Genomic DNA, 19,545 nt, shown 5'->3' on the forward strand with positions numbered 1-19,545 from the left:
GAAACTATTTCCTTATTGAATAAAATACAATCTTTTGTTTTAATTAATTCTTGCCAGACCTTTAATAGTTTTTAAAGTAGTATTATTTTCTATGTAATATTATTGACTACAAAGGTACGTATGTCATAATAATTTCATGTAGAAGCAGTATAATGTCTTTTTTTTTTTCAAGTTTTACATCCTTTTAACTTATTTACTACCAGGTATACAACTCTGTCCTACAGAGCTCCTGAAATGATCAACCTTTATGGAGGGAAATGCATCACCACTAAGGCTGATATCTGGGTAAGGTAACAAAAGGTTCATATTTTCTCTAAATTAAAAAAAAATATAAATATAGTTGATTATTCCAAAAGTATTTATTTTATTTATTATTATTATTATTATTATTATTTTAATATAAATGTTTATTTAAACTATGATTACAAGCATGTTCGTTGTTAGGTTTCAATTGTAAACAGAATTACCTCCCTCCCCACCCCCGGGACCCAGAGAGATAGCATGGAGGTAAGGCGTTTGCCTTGCATGCGACAGTGGTTCGAATCCCGGCATCCTATATGGTCCTCCGAGCCTGCCAGGAGCGATTTCTGAGTTTAGAGCCAGGAGTAACCCCAAAGCGCTGCGAGGTGTGACCCAAAAACCAAACCAAACAAAAAAAACAAACCAGAATACCCCCCTCTCACCAGTGGAACGTTCCCACCATCAGTGCCCCACTCCTCCGCCCCTGCCTGTATCATGGCAGGCATTCTACTTCTCTCATTCTTTAACATTGTAATGCTAGTTGTTAGTGTAGTTATTTCCCTAACAGCATTCATCACTCTTTGTGGTGAGCTTCAGATTGTGAGCTGGTTCTTCTGGCCTTCCCAGCTCTTAACTCTGTTGTCTCTGGGCCTTATTACAGTAATCTCTTTAATTTTTCTTAAAACCCATAGATGAGTGATATTATTCTGTGTCTATCTCTCTCACTCAGCGGTAGGGCATTCATCACTTAACATAATTGATTCCATGTACATCCTTGTATAGGAAAATTATTTCTTAATAAGTAGAAGAGAATAGAATAAAATAGAACCTCTTAATCATGAGAGTACAAAGAGTAGGACAGTGATACATTATTGTCAAAGCCCAAATTAACTAAGAATGTCTCTATTATGAATTTGTTTAGTCAAGAGTATTAAAAATATCATAATACCAAAATATTAGCATATTTATCATCTTAATTCTAGAATGGGCATCTTAGTTATATATTTTTTATTAACTTTTATTAACTTTATTAACTTTTAGCTGTAGTATTTTTGGAATTTAGATTTTATGTATTGATTTTTTTTTTTTAAATTTTGTTTTTGGGCCACACCTGGTAGTGACACTCGGGTTACTCCTGGCTATGTGCTCAGAAATCACTCCTGTCTTGGGAAACCATATGGGGCACCAGGGATTGAACCCAGCTTTGTCCTGGGTTAGCTGTGTGCAAGGCAAACACTCTACCGATATGCTATTGCTCTGGCCTGAGTATTGATATTTTTAAATTTTTTTTTTCTGAAATGGAATTTTGTTGTATAAAAAAGCTATCCATAACTTTTAAAATATTATGTTGCGGTAACATTAAGTTAATATTATTAAGGTAATATTAAATATTTGATATCATGTGCATTGATATCAAATGTGATTGAACCCAGGGCCTCTTATAGGTTAATCATACACTCTCCCACTGATCTATATTCCTTCTCCGTCTTTAGAATCTTTTCAATGGAAACTAATGTAAGTACAGCCTTTTCTTTTTTTTTTTTTTTTTGTTTTTTTTTTTGGGTCACACCTGGCAGTGCTCAGGGGTTACTTCTGGCTCTATGCTCAGAAATCACCCCGGCAGGCTCGGGGGACCATATGGGATGCCAGGATTCGAACCATCGTCCTTCCTCATGAAAGGCAAACCCCTTACCTCCATGCTATATCTCTGGCCTCGTACAGCTTTTTCTTAAGTAAACATACTATTGGTTCAGTTTTATAGGTTGAAATTTTTTTTTATCATTTAGTATATATGCCTAGCTTGAATTACTGTGCTGTTTTCTATTTAGATCAATTTGTTTTGGTGTCACATCTGGCAGTGCTTAAGTACTTCTGGTTCTTTATTCAGAGATCACTCCTTGCTGGGCTTGGGATGTCAGTGATCAAACCCAGGTCAGCCACTTGCAGATCAAGCAAGCACCCTACCAGTTGTACTATCTTTCCAGCCCTAAATTCAATTTTTATGTTAGGGCAGTAACTCATTAAAATTTATAGATACAAATTATGACTTTATTTTGACTGTAATTAATAAACTTCCAGGAACATATAATTTGTATGTTAGCTCATTTAAATTTAACAGGTATTTAGCCATATTCCCACTGGTAATCATATTAAGGATGAAAGAAAAAGTAGTTCTACGAGTTTTACTAGTTTATAGAAAAATTATTTTATTTTTAAAAGTTTTGGAAAGTAGTTGAGCCTAATGTGTAAAAGTCAAATTATTATCTCCTTGACTGTCTTCTCCTGAACTATTCTTTTCTCAGTGTTATATTTGAATATAAAATATTATTTGTTTTGGGGGAGAGGTCTCCCAACCAGTACTTTGGAGTACTGATAGCTTGATCTTGCATCTGAGGCACTAGGGCCATAGCCTTTGGTGCTTTGTGGTTTATAAGACTACACACTTGTCAGGCAGGTCTTAGATATCTTTTTTTTTTTTTTTAAGATGTTGGGTCACCTGACAGTGCTCAGAGGTTACTCCCGGCTCTGAACTCAGGAATCACTCCCATTAGTTTCAGGATCTTATGGGATACTGGGGGTTGAACTCAGTTGGCCATATTAGAGGCAAATGCCCTACACGATGTACTATTTCTCCAGCCCTTGGATATCTTTTTATCTGTGCAAAATAAGTACCTTTTCCCCAGTGATCTTATACCTTGTCGCAGATGAATTTGTAAATATTTATATAATTGAAATATATATATAAATTATAAACTTAGTATAATTGAAATAACTTATAAATTGAATTTGCAAATTTTATATAATTGGGTAAAATAATTATATTCATATAATTATAAATATTTATATAATTAAAATTGAAATAATTCAAAAATAACATTTGCCTTTTGACTTGGTTAATTTGATACTGCTTCTAGATTATGTACTTGTATTACTAAAATTTACTTTGTTTTGTCATCATTAACATTTGACTCTTTAAATTATAGTGACTTGTCATATAGTACAGAACACAAATTCAGTTGGGTCTTGATTTATAAAATGAGAGTATTAGACAATGTGATTATAAAGTCTTATTTGGCCTAGCTTTTGACTACTGTTGAAATACTTATCTATAAGACTATTACAACAGCAGAGAGAAACAATAGATAACATAGATTGAGTACTGTTTTGAAATCATCAAGGACTGATAAAAAAATTAGTCACTAAGTGCATTGTTGTTAGTAGTCTAACCAAAGGATAATCTCCCCCTTTTTTTTCACCAAAGGTAGCATATTAAAATGATACTGATACCCAAAAATTTATATTATTTGTAAATTAGTTTGGATTGAAGAGACAATATAAGTGGTAATGTGCTTATTTTGCATGCTGAGACCCCAGTTTGATTCCCAGAACTGCATAACCTTCTCAAATACTGTCAGGAGTTACTCTGAGCACAGTCAGAAATAGCCCCAGATTAACACTGTGTGGGCGCAATTTGCCTTACCTCTACTTTTCCCGAAAGAGTAATATAAATTAGTATATGGGAGAGCCATGGCTGGAGCTGTATGTATTGTAGAGGGTAGGGAATTTGCTTGGTGTTTCACCAAATTGGGTTTGATCCCCAGCATACTATATAGTTCGCTGAACACTACCAGGATTAATTCCTGGGTGCAAGCCAGTTGTAACCCCTGAGCACTGCCAGGAGTGGCCCTAAAAAAAAAATCAAATTGGTACATGGGAGAGTACTTTTTTAATGTATAAAGATTTCAAATACACTACTCAGAGATACTTTATAAGGTTCAAGAAAATTTACAAGAAAACAAAATTTATTTATATGTGCCTGACAGAACTTTCATTTCCATGATGCTATTATTATGCCTTAGGTCTAGTGAAATAGAAATATGCTACAACATTTAAATATTAGTTCAAGATTATCCAGAAAATAAAATGAATTCACATTGCCAAGAATTTTATTTTTAGGGCCAAAGATAAAGCTCAGGAATTAAGAATATTTTTTATCTTGCTTGAGATTGACCTCATATTCCCTTGCACACTGCATATTGTCCACCACCAAGAGTAATCCTTGAGTGATGCTGAGTGTTGTGGCCTAAAACCAAAATTAATTTTTTAATTTCCTATTTGTTTCAAAAAGTATTAAGAATTATATTGAGATTAAAGCATTCATTTTAAACTTTATAGTTTTGGCAACAATTTTTCTGGCTTGGAAATTTATATTGTAGGTTATCTTTAGATATGTGAAGCTAATTTTATTGAGGACGCAATAAGGAAGTTTAGTAATATATGTTTCATTTGGCTTTTTAATGAGGAGAACTGAGATGGTGATATTCTTCTACCTTCAGAGTCAAATCATTGGCTCTCTCTCTCTGTGTCTCTCTCTGTGTCTCTCTGTCTCTGTCTGCCTGTCTCTCTCTCAACAGTTCTAATTGTTCAGGAGCCTGAGCACTGGTGCAGTGGTAGGGCGTTTTCCTTGCACACAGCTGACCTAGGATGGACCGCTGTTTGATTCACCACTGTCCCATATGGTCCCCCAAACCAGGAGCGATTTCTGAGTGCATAGCCAGGAGTAACCCCTGAGTGTCACAGGTGTGACCCCAAAACAAATAAAGAACAAACCCAACAATTCTGATTGTTCAAAATGAAAAGGAAATGGTTTTATTACAAAAAATTAGGACACCTTTAGGCCAGAGTGATAGCATTTGCCTTGCACGCAGCTGACCCTGGGTTGATCCCCAGCACCCCATATGGTCCCCCAAACACTGCCAGGAATAACCCCCTGTGTATAAGCTAGAGGTAACCCCTGAACACTGCCTGATGTGGCCCAAACACCGCCTCTTTATGTTTATACTGTGTGAATCAGTATATTTCAGATTTGTGTTTTCAGTCTACTAGCATATTATCTAAAATAATTATGCGGAACTCAAAAAGTATTTTCTTGGTAGTACAGTGGGTAGGGTGTTTGCTTGCACATGGCCAGCCTGGGTTCAATTCCCAGTGCCTCATTTGATCTCCAGAGACTACCAGGATTAATCCTTGAGTGCAGAGCCAGGAATAATTCTTGTTCACTGAACACAGCTGGAAGTGGCTAACCCCCCATTTAATAGTTTAATATATAAGTACACTACTTATATTAATGTATTAAAGTGATTAAAATTATAGTGCACGTTTTTAATACTATACTAGTGATCTGATAAAATGAAACTGACTAAAAAGTAGATCTCTTTTGCTTGTACAATAGGAAGGCTAATACTAATAATTTATACTATTAATAATTGTTTTTGGGCCACACCCAACAGTGATCAGGGCTTATTTCTGTTTCTTTCCTCAGGGATCACTCTGGGTGTATTCATGAAACCGTATGGGGTGATTGGGTTTGAAAAGCTTTGCTTACTGTGTGCATAGCAAGTGCTCTTTCACTGTACATTTGCTCTGGCCCCTATTAATAAGAACAACAAAACAAGTTCTTCAGGAAATCTTATGTTTAATTGCTATATAAATATGACAAATGCTTTCCTTTCAGAATAAGCTATACTTTTTTTTCCTTATTGTTTTTTGTTCTACAACTGATGATTGATGCTCAGGGCTTATTCCTGACTCTGCACTCAAAGATCACTCCTGGTAGGCTTGGGGTTACATATGGGTGCTGGGATTTGAACCCTGGTCAGCTGCATACAAGGCAGGTGCTGCACTCTCTTTCTCTGGCCCTGCATCATAATTTTTTGAAAGTTACATTGAACTCTCTATTTCTATTTCTGTTATATGCAGTTTTCTTGCTCTTAATAAATGACCCAGTTATGTAGCCTATTTTTGAGTAATATTTAAAAATTTTTGAATCTGTTTAAAGCTTTTTTTTGTTTGTGTGTGATGCCAGAGATCAAAGCCAGGTCTCATGTATGCAAGATATGTAAAGATACTTTACCCCAAATCAAAGCCCCAGCCCTTTAATAATTTTTTTCTTTTTAGGGAGGGGAGGCTTGGGCCATACCCAATTGATGCTCAGGGGCTACTCCTTGCTATGTCCTCAGAAATTGCTCCTGGCTTGAAGCCATATGGAATGCCAGGGGATAGAACTGCTGCCCATTCTAGGTCAGCCTTGTGCAAGGCAAATGCCCTACCGCTGTGCCACCACTCTGGTCCTCCCTGATCATTTTTATTGAAAGATATGTTAAAAAGTTTTATAGTTTGTATTGCTAAATTCATGAAGTTATTTCTGTCTATTAGAACTTTCAAAGTAGTTAAAAATAATTTTTTTAACTTTAGTTTTATTTGCAAGTTGATGAATGGAGAAAATCCTACAAAGGAAAGCTGATTTGCCAGTTTTTAGTTTTAGGTAGTATGATCAAATTCCACTGCTAATAATATAATTATTTACTAAGAATTGAAGTCTTTTTGTTTGTTTGTGGGCCACACCTGGTGGCACTCAGGAGTTACTCCTGGCTCTGTGCTCAGAAATTGCTCGTGGCAGGCTCGGGGGACTGTATAGGATGCCGGAAATCGAACCCAGGTTTGTCCCGGGTCAGTGTGTTCCAGGCAAATGCCCTACCTCTGTGTTATTGTTCTGGCTCCAGAATTGAAGTTGTAATAAGACTTTATTGGAGGTTTTCTTGAACTTTGTTGGTTATGCACTAGTTTTATGTAAAATATATATTTTTTGTATAAGAAGATAAAATTTTTTTTGCAAAAGGTGCCAGCCATTTCTAATTTGAGCTGTTGTTCACGAACTAGAGTTCAGTGATAGCATTATTGAGCCACTTAGTGATAGATGTCATAGACAAATATGAAAATGAGATGGTTATGTATCTTTTAAAAAATTCAGTACAGGGCCAGAGAGATAGCATGGAGGTAGGGCATTTGTCTTGCCTTGCAGAAGGACAGTGGTTAGAATCCTGGCATCCCATATGGTCCCCTGAGCACTGCCAGGTGTGACCCAAAAACAAACAAACAAACAAAATTCAATACACCAGTTTGTGGTAGCAGTTATTTGTGAAATGATTGAACTGGTATAGAAATACTAATTCTTGGTTTATGTATTATCTTTATTTCGTTTTGTTTTGGTTTTGGGCCACACCCAACACACCTTGGTTACTCTGGCTCTGTGCTCGGAAATGTCTTCTGGCAGGCTTGGGGACCATATGGCATGCCAGGGATCAAACCCAGGTCTGTCCTTGATCTGCTGTATGCAAGGCAAATGCCCTACCACTGTACTATTGCTCTGACCTCGTATTTATTATTTTTTAAGTAACCTTTTTGGTTTTGGCTAGCTTTTACTTGTTATATTGATTACTTGATCTTTCATAGTCATTCATGCTTTTTTGTTTTATAGGCACTGGGATGTTTGTTGTATAAACTTTGTTTCTTCACTCTTCCTTTTGGTGAGAGTCAGGTTGCCATATGTGATGGAAGCTTCACCATCCCAAATAATTCTCGTTATTCCCATAACATGCATTGCTTAATAAGTAAGTATTTGGAAAGATTATGAAAAGATCATGCAATATTGCTTCTAGGTTCTATTATTTTATACTCCTTTTTATTCTTTAATATTTATTATTATATATGTGAAACAACAGTAAAGAAAAACTTTGGAAAATAATGCTTAGATAAGGAATTACAAAGCAGACTAATTATTGTTTAATATGTGGATATTTTTAAGTTTCCTAGATAAGGTTTAGTAGTACAAAGGGTAATCCAAGTTACCTTCTCAGGTATCAGTACTCTAAAGTCATAGGTCTGTCCCATTAGCCCTGTTATATTTTTGTCCTTATTTTGCAGAATATGTTTTTCTTTTTTAAGAAAGGAAGTATAATCTTTAGGTATATTTGCATGAGCATTAGACCTTTAATTCATTCATTTTAAGCAGTTGCTTTCCCTTTCCTTTATTCAAAAATTAGGAAATCAAAAACATGCAAAAACTAATTGTAGTACCAAAAGAACAGATTGAGAGACTTACTTTGGCTTTTTATTGTTTTGGCTAACCGAATTATTTTCCTTGTATAGAAATCTTTAATTGTGGGGCTGAAGCATTGGCATAGCAGGTAGGGTGTTTGCCTTGCACATGGCTGACCTAGGCTGGATCGCGATTTGATCCCCCAATGTCCCATACGGTCCCTCGAGCCAGGAGCGATTTCTGAGCACATAGCCAGGATTAACCCCTGAGCTTCATCAGGTGTGGCCCAAAAACCAAAAAAAAAAAAAAAAAAAAAAAAAAGTTATTCATTGTAAGTCATTGTAAAGATGACATGGTTTTGTTGCTTACATATAATGTTTTAATTTAACTGAAGATTTTAGGGGAATCCTTAGATAGCTTAGTGCCTAAAGTTCTTATTAAACATTATTGCTTGTGAGACAGGGCAGCATATACACACTGGTTCATTTAATTTACTTGTAAGTATTTTTGTGTTAGGTTAATTTTTCTTTCATTTTCTGTGTATGTTTGTGGGTATGTATCTGTAATGAGAGTAGAAAAGCTGATATTGTTGATTTTAGATAATTGCATCATTTATTTTGTTAATAAACTGAATACTAGGTGGGAATTAAAATGGCTATGGTACTTATAAATGCAGTGTTTAATAAAGCATAGCAAAATAGATATTTATATTTATTTATTTATTTTTGGGTTTTGGGCCATGCCCGGTGGCTCTCAGGGGTTACTCCTGCTCTACACTCAAAAATCTCTCCTGGCAAGCTCCAGGGGTCTATCTAAGATACCAGAGATAAAACCCGAGTCCATTCCAGTTAGCTACATACAAACGCACTACCTCTGTTATCGCTTTGACCCCAAAACAGAGATTTTTAAAAACAAAGCATATGCAAATGACCAAATGGGATATGAGAAAATGCTTTGCAAGCCAAAACCACAATGAAAAGTAATCTCACATCACTGAGACTAGCATTCATTACTTAACAAAAAAAAAATCTGTAATTTGATGTTTTCTAAAGAACATGAGCAACTTTATTTGGAAAGAATTTTCCGTTCTATTTACATTTTTTCATTTTATTTATTCTCAGCATCCTTAGAGTGGAAAAGAACTTAGAGAACATATCGAAGAGAACCATAAGTAACAGGATTACTGAGTAGTTAGGACCAGTGAACAGAAGGCTGCCTGCCTCGGCATTCTTTCAGCCTCTGTGTTTTAAGATGGTTAAGTAAATCTGTTCTGAAGATTAAGGTCAGGGTCTCTGGATCCAAAAGGATACTTTATCATACATAGTACAGAATATTGGGTACCTAACTTATCTCAGTCTCATTTCTGAAGTGAGCACACTAAAAGTATTAATAAACCTTTTAAGATTATTTTGAAAATTAGTATGAAAAGTGCTTTTTAGTCTGTGTAAGCACTCAGAAGAGATGGCATTTACAGTATAACAACTACCACACTAGTGATATAATTCATCCGTAGCTAACATTTGATTTTTGGATAAGGGGTAGAACTTTTGCTATTACATACTTAATAAGATTTATTTTTCCTGCAGAAGTTCTTTAGATGCTTTGGTGCAGAACTTGTTTTTTTAGATTATTAAATGATGGATCTCCTGAAGACTTTGTATAAGTAATTTATTTCAGGATAGACTTTTTAATAACTACATACGATTATAAGTTTTTGGGTCTGCCCTTTTTTTTGGGGGGGGGGTTGGTTTTTGAGTCACACCCAGCAGAGCTTATGGGCCATTCCTGACTCTGCGCTCAGAAATCCTCCTGGCTGGCTCAGGGGACCATATGGGGTACTGGGATTCAAAGCACAGTCTATCCTGGGTTGACTGCATGCACGACAAATGCCCTACTGCTATGCTATCTCTCCAACCCCTTGGGTCTGCTTTTTTACTGTTGGGGTGAATATGTAGAAAAGCTGATAACAACTGAGGGCAGCTACGAGAACTATGTCAAATATGCTATTTTGGAATTTTTGGTTTTGATTGAATCTGCTTATAATAATCTGTTAAGTTTGGTTTCATTTCTGTATTTATTAGGAGTGGTGTATGATATGCATGCTTTACATGTGATATAGCATGGTATATCTAAATTCCACACACGCACATATTTTGTAAATCCTAGTGATAATGTCCATGGATTACTATTTTTATTCATTTTATTATTATTATTAATTATTATTATTATTATTATTATTATTATTGTTTGTATTTTGGGCCACACCTGCCCACGCTCAGGGGTTACTCCTGGCTCTGTGCTCAGAAATCGCTCCTGGCTTGGGGAACTATATGGGATGCCTGGGATTGAACCTAAGTCCATCCTGAGTCAGCCCCATGTAAGGCAAATGCCCTGCCACTGTGCTACCACTCTGGCCCCATGATTACTATTTTTAGAAAGTTAGTACTTGAAGCTTTTTGGTTGCAGAACTAGTATTTCTTTTTTTCTTTTCTTTTTTTTAGTTAAATTATTGTAAGTGAAATAACTGGAAGCTTGTGGAAGAAAAAAAAAATCAACATTCTTAGCGGGAAATCTCTATCCAAAGTATTTTTCTGTTAAATTTGTTGAGCTGTAATTTTAGAGATGCTGACTTAATTTTTATATAGACCCATGCAAGTATTATTTTGTGTGACTTGAATGGGAACTACATTGATTTTTACTTGAGTTTTTGATTCAACAATAATTTGATTTGACTTCAGCTGCTGGCTCCTGCATATTGCCTGGGATCACTCCTGGCACTGAGCATGCTCAGGTAGCCCAGGCTCTTTTCCTCAAAATCTTCCTCCCCATATACTATTTTTATCTTTTGAAAGACTCAGAAATTTTACTCCTTGTATTTAGTGTCAGGAATAACTTAGTTTCAGCATCTGGTTTTTTTGTTTTTTGTTTTTTTTTGGTTTTTGGGCCACACCCGGCGGTGCTCAGGGGTTACTCCTGGCTGTCTGCTCAGAAAAAGCTCCTGGCAGGCACGGGGGACCATATGGGACACCGGGATTCGAACCAACCACCTTTGGTCCTGGATCGGCTGCTTGCAAGGCAAACGCCGCTGTGCTATCTCTCCGGGCCTGTTTGTTTGTTTGTTTTAAGGAAACTGATTCATTTAATGAATTTTGTGACCTTATTTATGTTGATAGCTAGTATGTGGAGAGCTAAGTTTTGGTCTATATTTATGCTAACAATTTACATAATTTACTGATACTATTAGTCTTATTTTTTCACCCTTTAGGTGGGGGAATCAGCCATTTATTTTCTGTTCATCCTACTTTTCTCAGATTTAAAAAATATTCAACTTTATTTAATAGGCAACTATATTATTTTTGTTACTGTGCAGCCTTTATGGAATATATATATAATTATTTAATGTTAGGTATTTAAAAGTCAAATAATCTTGCCATAATGAAAAGAAGAAAATAATAAATTTGTGATTTTGATAATTTTTTAATATTTGGTTGTAAAAATTATGAATATAAATTTATCCATTTCATATACTGCCTTTACTTTGAAAACATTTAATATCTATAAATATTGGAATAAATAATATCTATATTTCTTAAAAATTACAAGTTAGAAATACTAGAATTAAGTTTTTATTTTTTCATGGAACAATGTTGAAAAATGAGAGCAATTTTGAAAGTTCAAACTGATTTTAGATAAGCATTTGTGTTAATGGCACTTGAGTTGTTTTTTGCCAAAAATAGGTCATTACTGTTAGAGAAGCATAATGCATTTTTCAAATCTTAAATTTGAAAGGATTTAATTATAATTAATCATTTTAACCATATTATATTTTAGCCTCTAATTTATTAGCAAACTTCAGAGTAATGTATAATTAATGATGTACATTTTACATAGATTTAAGAATGTTTTGAACATAAGACTAAGTTAATTATATCTCAGTTAATAAAAGATGAATATAGGTTTTAATATAATTGTAAACCTTAGCAACTTTAAATTGTCACATTACCCAAGAAATAAAGAAAAGCGACTGTTCATTTGACTAGAAAAAAAAAAGAAACATTTCAAGCAATGTTATTAATGTTGGTGTGAAATCTTTTCATAATAGCACCATAGAACTCTGCTCATATATCTGCACATGACATGGACAATATGCTGATATATTGGATTATATTGGATATAGTTAGCATCAGTATGGGCGAAAAGCCTGGTGTTTAAAAATTATAAGGTCAACACTGCCTACTTTGTTAAATATATTTTACCATATACAATTTGGTTTTTTAGTTACTGATTCAAGATTATTTAAAAAACTGGTAAATATACTGTAGATAATAGTGGAAGTAATTGTTTCTGCTGTCACTTCAATATCCTTTAGTGATTGTTAAACTAATTTTTGTTTGGTGCCACTTTCTCCGAAGAATGTGTTTGTCACCAATATTTCTAGCATGAAGTATTTGAGAATTATATTCTCTAGCTTGAGGTATTACTTGTGGAATAGAGTGATATCTGTATTTTATATAAGCATTAAAGTTTAGCTAGAATTATTACTATTTTTAGAATGATGAAAAATTATTATCCTTTTAATGTGGACTTAAGTTGCTTGTGTTCAGCGAAACTTAATATTTTGAATTATTTTCATAGGGTTTATGCTAGAGCCAGATCCAGAGCAAAGACCTGATATATTTCAAGTGTCCTATTTTGCATTTAAATTTGCCAAAAAGGATTGCCCAGTATCGAACATCAATGTAAGTAGTTTTTCAGATAATATATAAAATTTTAACCTATTTCATTATGTGAGTGCATATATACAAATATATACATACATATATACACTCACATTTTCTCATACTATGTTTAGTTCATTACAGTTGGTCTAATAGTATATTTGTGTTTAGTATTTTGTTTGGGGGGGTTAACACCCGGCAGCGCTCAGGGGTTACTCCTGGCTCCATGCTCAGAAATTGCTCCTGGCAGGCTCGGGGGACCATATGGGATGCCGGAATTCGAACCAATGACCTTCTGCATGAAAGGCAAACGCCTTACCTTCATGCTATCTCTCCGGCTAGTATTTTTTTTTTTTTTATATAAAGTCACAGTTGCCAAACTGCTGGGAAACTACAAGGTCAAGGACACTGGGATGTTTTGTATTTTTTTATTTTCTTTTATTATTTTTTCAATTTTTATTGAGTCAACATGAATTACAAAGTTATTTATAATTGCATTTCAGGCAGTGTTCCAGTACCAGTCTTTTTAACAAGCATCCCCTTTCCTCTATCAGCATACTCAGTTTCCCTCCTACTATCCCTCCCATCGGTCCTCTTTGTATTTTGTATTTTAATGGGAAACACAGTGACATCTTTGACTGTTGCTAAATTATTTACCACAGATTGCTATAACTAAATAGTTTCAGCCTGAATACTCAAAAATGATACTTAGATTTTCAGGGGACCAAAAAGTTGAGACTACGTACTTTAAACTGAGACAGTTTAGTTGCTTTAGGTGTAAAGAGCCACAGGTATTCTAATGGAAAAACCAGAGTTTAATGAAGGAGTTATTAATTTTTTTGTATTTTGGAATTACTTATTGTCTTTTCCTATAAAACAATGATTGTAATTATGAATATTACTAATATAAATAGAAAACCAAGCTTCTACATTTTATAGAAGGTGCTAACTTAGTTATGCATTATATTGTTCAAAGACTGAATTTTATTTAGTGTTATCAAAGTATATTTAACTATTGGATGAACTACATAGGGCAGATTTGCTAATCTTACAGAGGCTTAAATCTGAAACTGATCATCTTTTTTAGCTTTGTAAAGATCATTGTGGCCTGACTTTTTCTTATAGGGTTTTTTTTTGTTTGTTTGTTTGTTTTTTTTTGAGGGAGTGGATATCTTAATCTATCCCAGTAAGAAAAAAGAAAAAGAAGAAAATTGGTATCTTTCTTGTCTTTCAAAGTTTTGTCTTGATATCAATCTAATATATTCTCTGTGTCAACTAAAAGTCATGGTTTTCCAACATCCTATGAATAGAAAGTGTTGACATTTGACTAGAATTTTTTTACTCTTCTCTTTAGTAAAAGCTAATAATATATTCTTAGCCAAGCAATGTAGAACATGAAAGTCAGATTTTCTTCTCTGATTTTCTAGTTTTACAAGCAATATTCACTTTTTATTTAATGTAGAAACAGTCCCTTTATATGCTTCTTCCAAAATGCTAAAGTCATTTTATAGGTGTAATATTTCTTTTGACCCAAGATATACATATTTGTAGAGAGATTTAGTTTCCAAGGTTTATTTTTGTATAACATGAATATGAAAGTTAACATTTTGTATAGCATGTGCCATTTTCGGATCGATTTTTGGCAATATATGTGCAGTGTGTGGATACCTAAGGTGAAATTAGTGGTATCTCACTGGTAGTACTTTAAGGCTTAAGACTAAAGGCACAGTATTAAATAAAACTCTGTGTAATTAAAAGAAAACTAAAATAAAATGTTTTGTATTTTTCTTCCAAGAATTCTTCTTTACCTTCAACTCTTCCTGAACCCATGACTGCTAGTGAAGCAGCTGCTAGGAAAAACCAAATAAAAACCAGGTAGGCAAAACCATATTGATATTTAAAATGGCATTTAAAAAAAAAAAAAAGGGTTAAAATATTTAAAATACTCACAATTGTGATTTTTATATCACATTCACTCACTGATATATATTTTATTGTATTTATTGTAGCATATAGCTAATAAAATACGCCTTTTTATATTAGATATTGAATTTAACATTCTTATCACTTGAGCTCTTTACGGAACAATTGAGAAGTGATTAGATTACTAGTGATGTTACAGGGTCTGTATTATGGGTATGGTTGTCTATTTTTTCATATGATAACCTTTATGAAAAATTTTTGCTGTATGGTGTTTTTGTTTGTTTTTGCCACACTCATTTGTGCTCAGAGCTTATTCCTGACTTTGTGCTAAGGGATAACTCCTGATGGGCTTAGGGGACCATAATGAATGCTGTTGATTGAACCTGGATCAGCCAGGAGTAAGGCAAAATCACACTGTTTGCTTACTATCTCTCTAGCCCTGTGTATAGTGTTTTTAATTTAAGGTCAGGAAAGTAGCTGTTAGAGAGAACTTGTCTTATAGTATTCTAAAGTAATAAAATAGCATGTATTTTAATAAATATGTAGATCATGTATTATTTTGGAGAATGTATAGAAAAAATTGAAATGATTATATAGAGGCTGTGGGGGCTGAAAAGGTAGTGTAGGAGGTAAGGTACTTTCCTTGTCTGGGACTACTTTGGCTACTTCCCTTTTGATGAGTCTCACTGGGGTGTGGGCACAACCCAATCCCCCACCAAAACAAGAGAAAGAAATGGGGCTAGGACATAATCATTCATCAAGACACAGGCTATGTATGCTCTGGGAATTGTATTTGAGTAGTGCCCAGCCTTCTGAGAACCACGAAGTGTGATCTTGGAGGCTTCTGAGTATAGCTACCACCGTGGGGCCCAAGAAGCTTCACATTTTTAGGCCTACTCTTGAAGCTAGGTTGCCTGAGTATCTCAGGGACTACCCCCTAGCTTCTGAGTACTGCTTGGGAGATTCCCTAACGATGAAATATCTAAAATTTTAAATTATTTTTTATAGTTATTTATCATATTAATGTTTTCTATATATTATACAGGGTAAGACATAAATTTGTTAATAAAACTGTAGCTTACATTATCAGTCAGATGTAACATTGCATTTGGAGACATTTCTAACCTTTTTTTTTTTGTATTATATGGGAGTTGTTGACTTTTCTATTAAGAAAAACTCTTCCATTGAACTTTCCTATTAAAGATGATTGCTTACCTGGAATGATGGACTAATACTCTATGAGTAAGAGAATGGCCCTCATGAAACCACAAGTCTGGAGAAAAGGGTACAGATCGGGGACTGTGGTGGTAAATGAAACTGAAGAGAGAGATAAAATCAGTCACTTTTTATGTCATACTGAGCATTTAGGCCAGTGACACCAAACTTTTAGTCAAGCTCTAATTGAGATTTGGTTGTAATATTTATTATTAAATAGTATTTTATTTATTTATTATTAAAACATTTCTGACATATTTAAAAAATGTGACATTTATAAGGCTGGAGAGCTAAGTAATGTGCTTGCCTTCCTTATGTTGTGGCCTCCTGCTTCTCTTTGATATTCAGTACCAAATACAGACCCTTGAGCAAGCACAGGAGTTATCCCTAAGAACATAGCCAGGCGTATGTCCTGAGCACCACTCTGTGCCTCGAAAACCAACTACCCTTTTCCCCAACAAAACCAAACAAGAAGGCATTGTTTAAATAGTATTTTATGCGCTTCAGTTTCATACGCTCTTGTTGACATACAAGGAGTTAAGTTACGTTTAACATTTAGGAATCTAAAATGAACAACTTTTTTCTGTGACATTGTTGTTAGCAGCTGCTGTTATAGCTGGGTTATAATTCTGAATTTGTTTTCAACTGTTTTAGTTAAGCCGTTTATTTTGGGGTCAGGAACTTAGAAGAAGCTATTGCTGGTGTGCTCTGGTACTCAGGTGATCATGTGATGCTTAGAATAAACCCTAGCTTCTGGCATGGCAGACATGCCACTGGCTTTCTAAGCTATCTCTTGAGTTCATGAATTATTGTAGAATTGTCAGTTGAGTTTAATTGATGCTTGTACTTTCACATTTTTTATGATTAAATCTATAGGCCTATAATTTAGGACAAAAGCATGACTTAACTGAACAAGAACGATACTTGTTTTTTTGTTGTTCTTTTGGGGGTGGTCACACCCTGCGGCGCTCGGGTTACTCCTGGCTCTGCACTCAGAAGTCACTTCTGAGGCTCAGGACCATATGGGATGCCGGGATTTGAACCGGGTCCGTCCTGTGTTTGCCTCGTGCAAGGCAAACACCTTAATTGCTTTGCTGTTGCTTCGGCCCCAAGAACAATACTTTGATTATCTTTATATCCTTTCACAACTTAGAACTCTACAACAGTTTTTTCCAAACCTGGCAGTCTTACTCTCTGGGGGTTATGAGGGTGGTGCTGGAACCGTTCTGAGATATTTGTGATAACCTCAAGGTGCAATTGGGTAGCTCTTCCTTTTTTTGTTTGCTTAACACAAGGTAGATTTCCAAGAGTTAAGGAGTATTGTCCCTTACTTGAAATAAGGTCTTTAAACTAAATAAGTTCAGAAACCTATGCTCTGTAATAATAAGTAGATAACTGAGTTAGATCCCCAGCACTGCAAAAAAACATTAAAATCCAGTAAAAGTGAAATAGTGCAGTTAAAGTCAGTAGTGATATTTTAAATCTTTAAATTATTTATTTAGAAAAATATTAATGCTTCGTTGATGCTTATGGGTCAGTAGTATAGATTTACTCTAATGATAGTATCAAGTGAAGAACTTAAAAAAATCTAATTTTATAACTTAAATTTTTTTTAAATGAAAAATTTAATATTTTAAAGGGGATGATATGGAGAAATTTTAAACTAGCATTATCATTTATATATTTTCAAACACTGACATTGTTTATTTTTCCGACATTCAGTTTATGGAGCTCTTGTGTTTTTTGTTTTGGGACCTTACTGAACAGTGCTCAGGGCTTCCTCTTGGCTCTGCACTTAGGGATCACTCCTGGCAGGCTTGAGGGATCATATGGAATGCTGGGATTGAATTCTGGGCAGCAGCATGTAAGGTAATGCTGTACTTCAGCTCCAACCAGAGCTCTGGTTTGCTTCACAAAGCCAGAATTCAACTCTACACTTGTTTTTGGGTCTGTTAAACTAATGACATTTTTATGATTCATAGCTTAACAGTGGAAAGGAAACAGTGAAGGATTTTAGAAGAATGTATATTTTAGGAAAGCCTTTTAGCTAATAATAAGGAGAAAAAACAGGTTGGTTGTGCTGCTGTGGCTGTACAGCAAGTATTGGCATAACTATTCAGTTTTTCATTTTATTAATTTATATATATTCACTTTGCCCACTCTTCCCAGAATTCTTTCTTTTGACAAATACTTAATTCCTTTTTTGCTACAGAATATCATTTTTGCTTCTTTACCTCCAGTTTTTACCTGAATCCTTCTTTAACCAAGTTAGATTAAAAGTTGAATTATTGGGCCTGAATGGTAAGTACAGCGGTAGAGCTGTTGCCTTGCACGCTGCTGACCCAAGACTGATGTGGGTTCCATCCCCAGCATCTCATAAAGTCCTCAGAGCCAGGAGTGATTTCTGAGCACAGAACCAGGAGTAATCCCTGAGTGCCACCGGGTGTGGCCCAAAAACAAACACAAACAAAAACATGAAAGTTGAATTGTTGTTTGAATTCTAGTGCTGGTCTGGCAGTGATTGTTTTTGCTGTTTTATATTTCCATAAACATGAACCATATCCTTTTAGATATTCTTTATAATCAGTGAAGATTATGCAGTGTTTCTCAAGTACCTGTGACTGTACAATGGATAAGATATAGTGGTTCAGTAAGTTAGGTTAGGAAATATTAACATAAGACAAATCTGCAGAACTTTTAGCTTGCATGAAATTTGCTTGTGTTTATCATAATCTCAATAGAAGTGTTTAGAACATAACAAAACAGGGTGAGATCTCTTTGACTGTCACGTCATGTAAAGAATGAATAGACAAACACATATTTTTATATAATATTTCTTCAAATAATTGAAGGTAGTCATTTCATCACTGGTTTTAGAGCTATCTATAAAATTTGAATTCAGCAAATAAGTTGCTTATCATTAGAATTCAACCAAACTATATACACACATCACTTGGTGCTTTTAGTCACTTTTCATATAACTTATAGCATCCCCTATTCCACCTGGAACAAATACTTTTATAATACAAATTTCTTTTTTTTGTTTTGTTTTGTTTTGTTTTGGGCCACACCCGGGGTTACTCCTGGCTGTCTGCTTAGAAATAGCTCCTGGCAGGCACGGGGGGACCATATGGGACACCGGGATTCGAACCAACCACCTTTGGTCCTGGATCGGCTGCTTGCAAGGCAAACGCTGCTGTGTTATCTCTTTGGGCCCATCACAAATTTCTTTTATGGGGGCTAGGATTATTAATAGTTTGGTTTGGGGCCATATTCAGTATTGCCTAGGTCTTAATCCTGGCTTTGAGTTCACGGATAACTCCTGGTGGGACTTGGAACCACATGGTGTGCTGGAGATCTAAGTTGGGTCAGCCATATGTAAAGCAAGTACCCTACCCATTATGCTATCATTCTGTGCCCTATAAATATGTTCTTTAGTTAAAATATTTTCACTTAATATTACTCTTTTCTTGAAAATAGTTGTTAACAGGGCTCCCTCTTGTGTAAAGTAGAGCTATGTGCAGTAGATAGAAAATAGTAGTAGCTATTACAGTAGAAAGAAAAATCTCC

At 34.9% G+C, this 19,545-nt stretch overlaps 1 protein-coding gene across 1 annotated transcript in view; it reads left to right on the forward strand.

Annotated features, from left to right (window-relative positions):
• BMP2K (BMP2 inducible kinase) overlaps window positions 1-19,545 on the forward strand; it is a 108,621-nt gene that overhangs the window by 54,772 nt on the left and 34,304 nt on the right. Inside the window, exons 6-9 of the mRNA XM_049790307.1 lie at window positions 204-285; window positions 7,559-7,691; window positions 12,755-12,858; window positions 14,633-14,712. Of these exons, the coding sequence (XP_049646264.1) occupies window positions 204-285; window positions 7,559-7,691; window positions 12,755-12,858; window positions 14,633-14,712 (399 nt within the window). The remainder of the gene's footprint in view (window positions 1-203; window positions 286-7,558; window positions 7,692-12,754; window positions 12,859-14,632; window positions 14,713-19,545) is intronic.

This window comes from Suncus etruscus, chromosome 16, assembly GCF_024139225.1.
Source record: "Suncus etruscus isolate mSunEtr1 chromosome 16, mSunEtr1.pri.cur, whole genome shotgun sequence".
NCBI lineage: Eukaryota > Metazoa > Chordata > Mammalia > Eulipotyphla > Soricidae > Suncus > Suncus etruscus.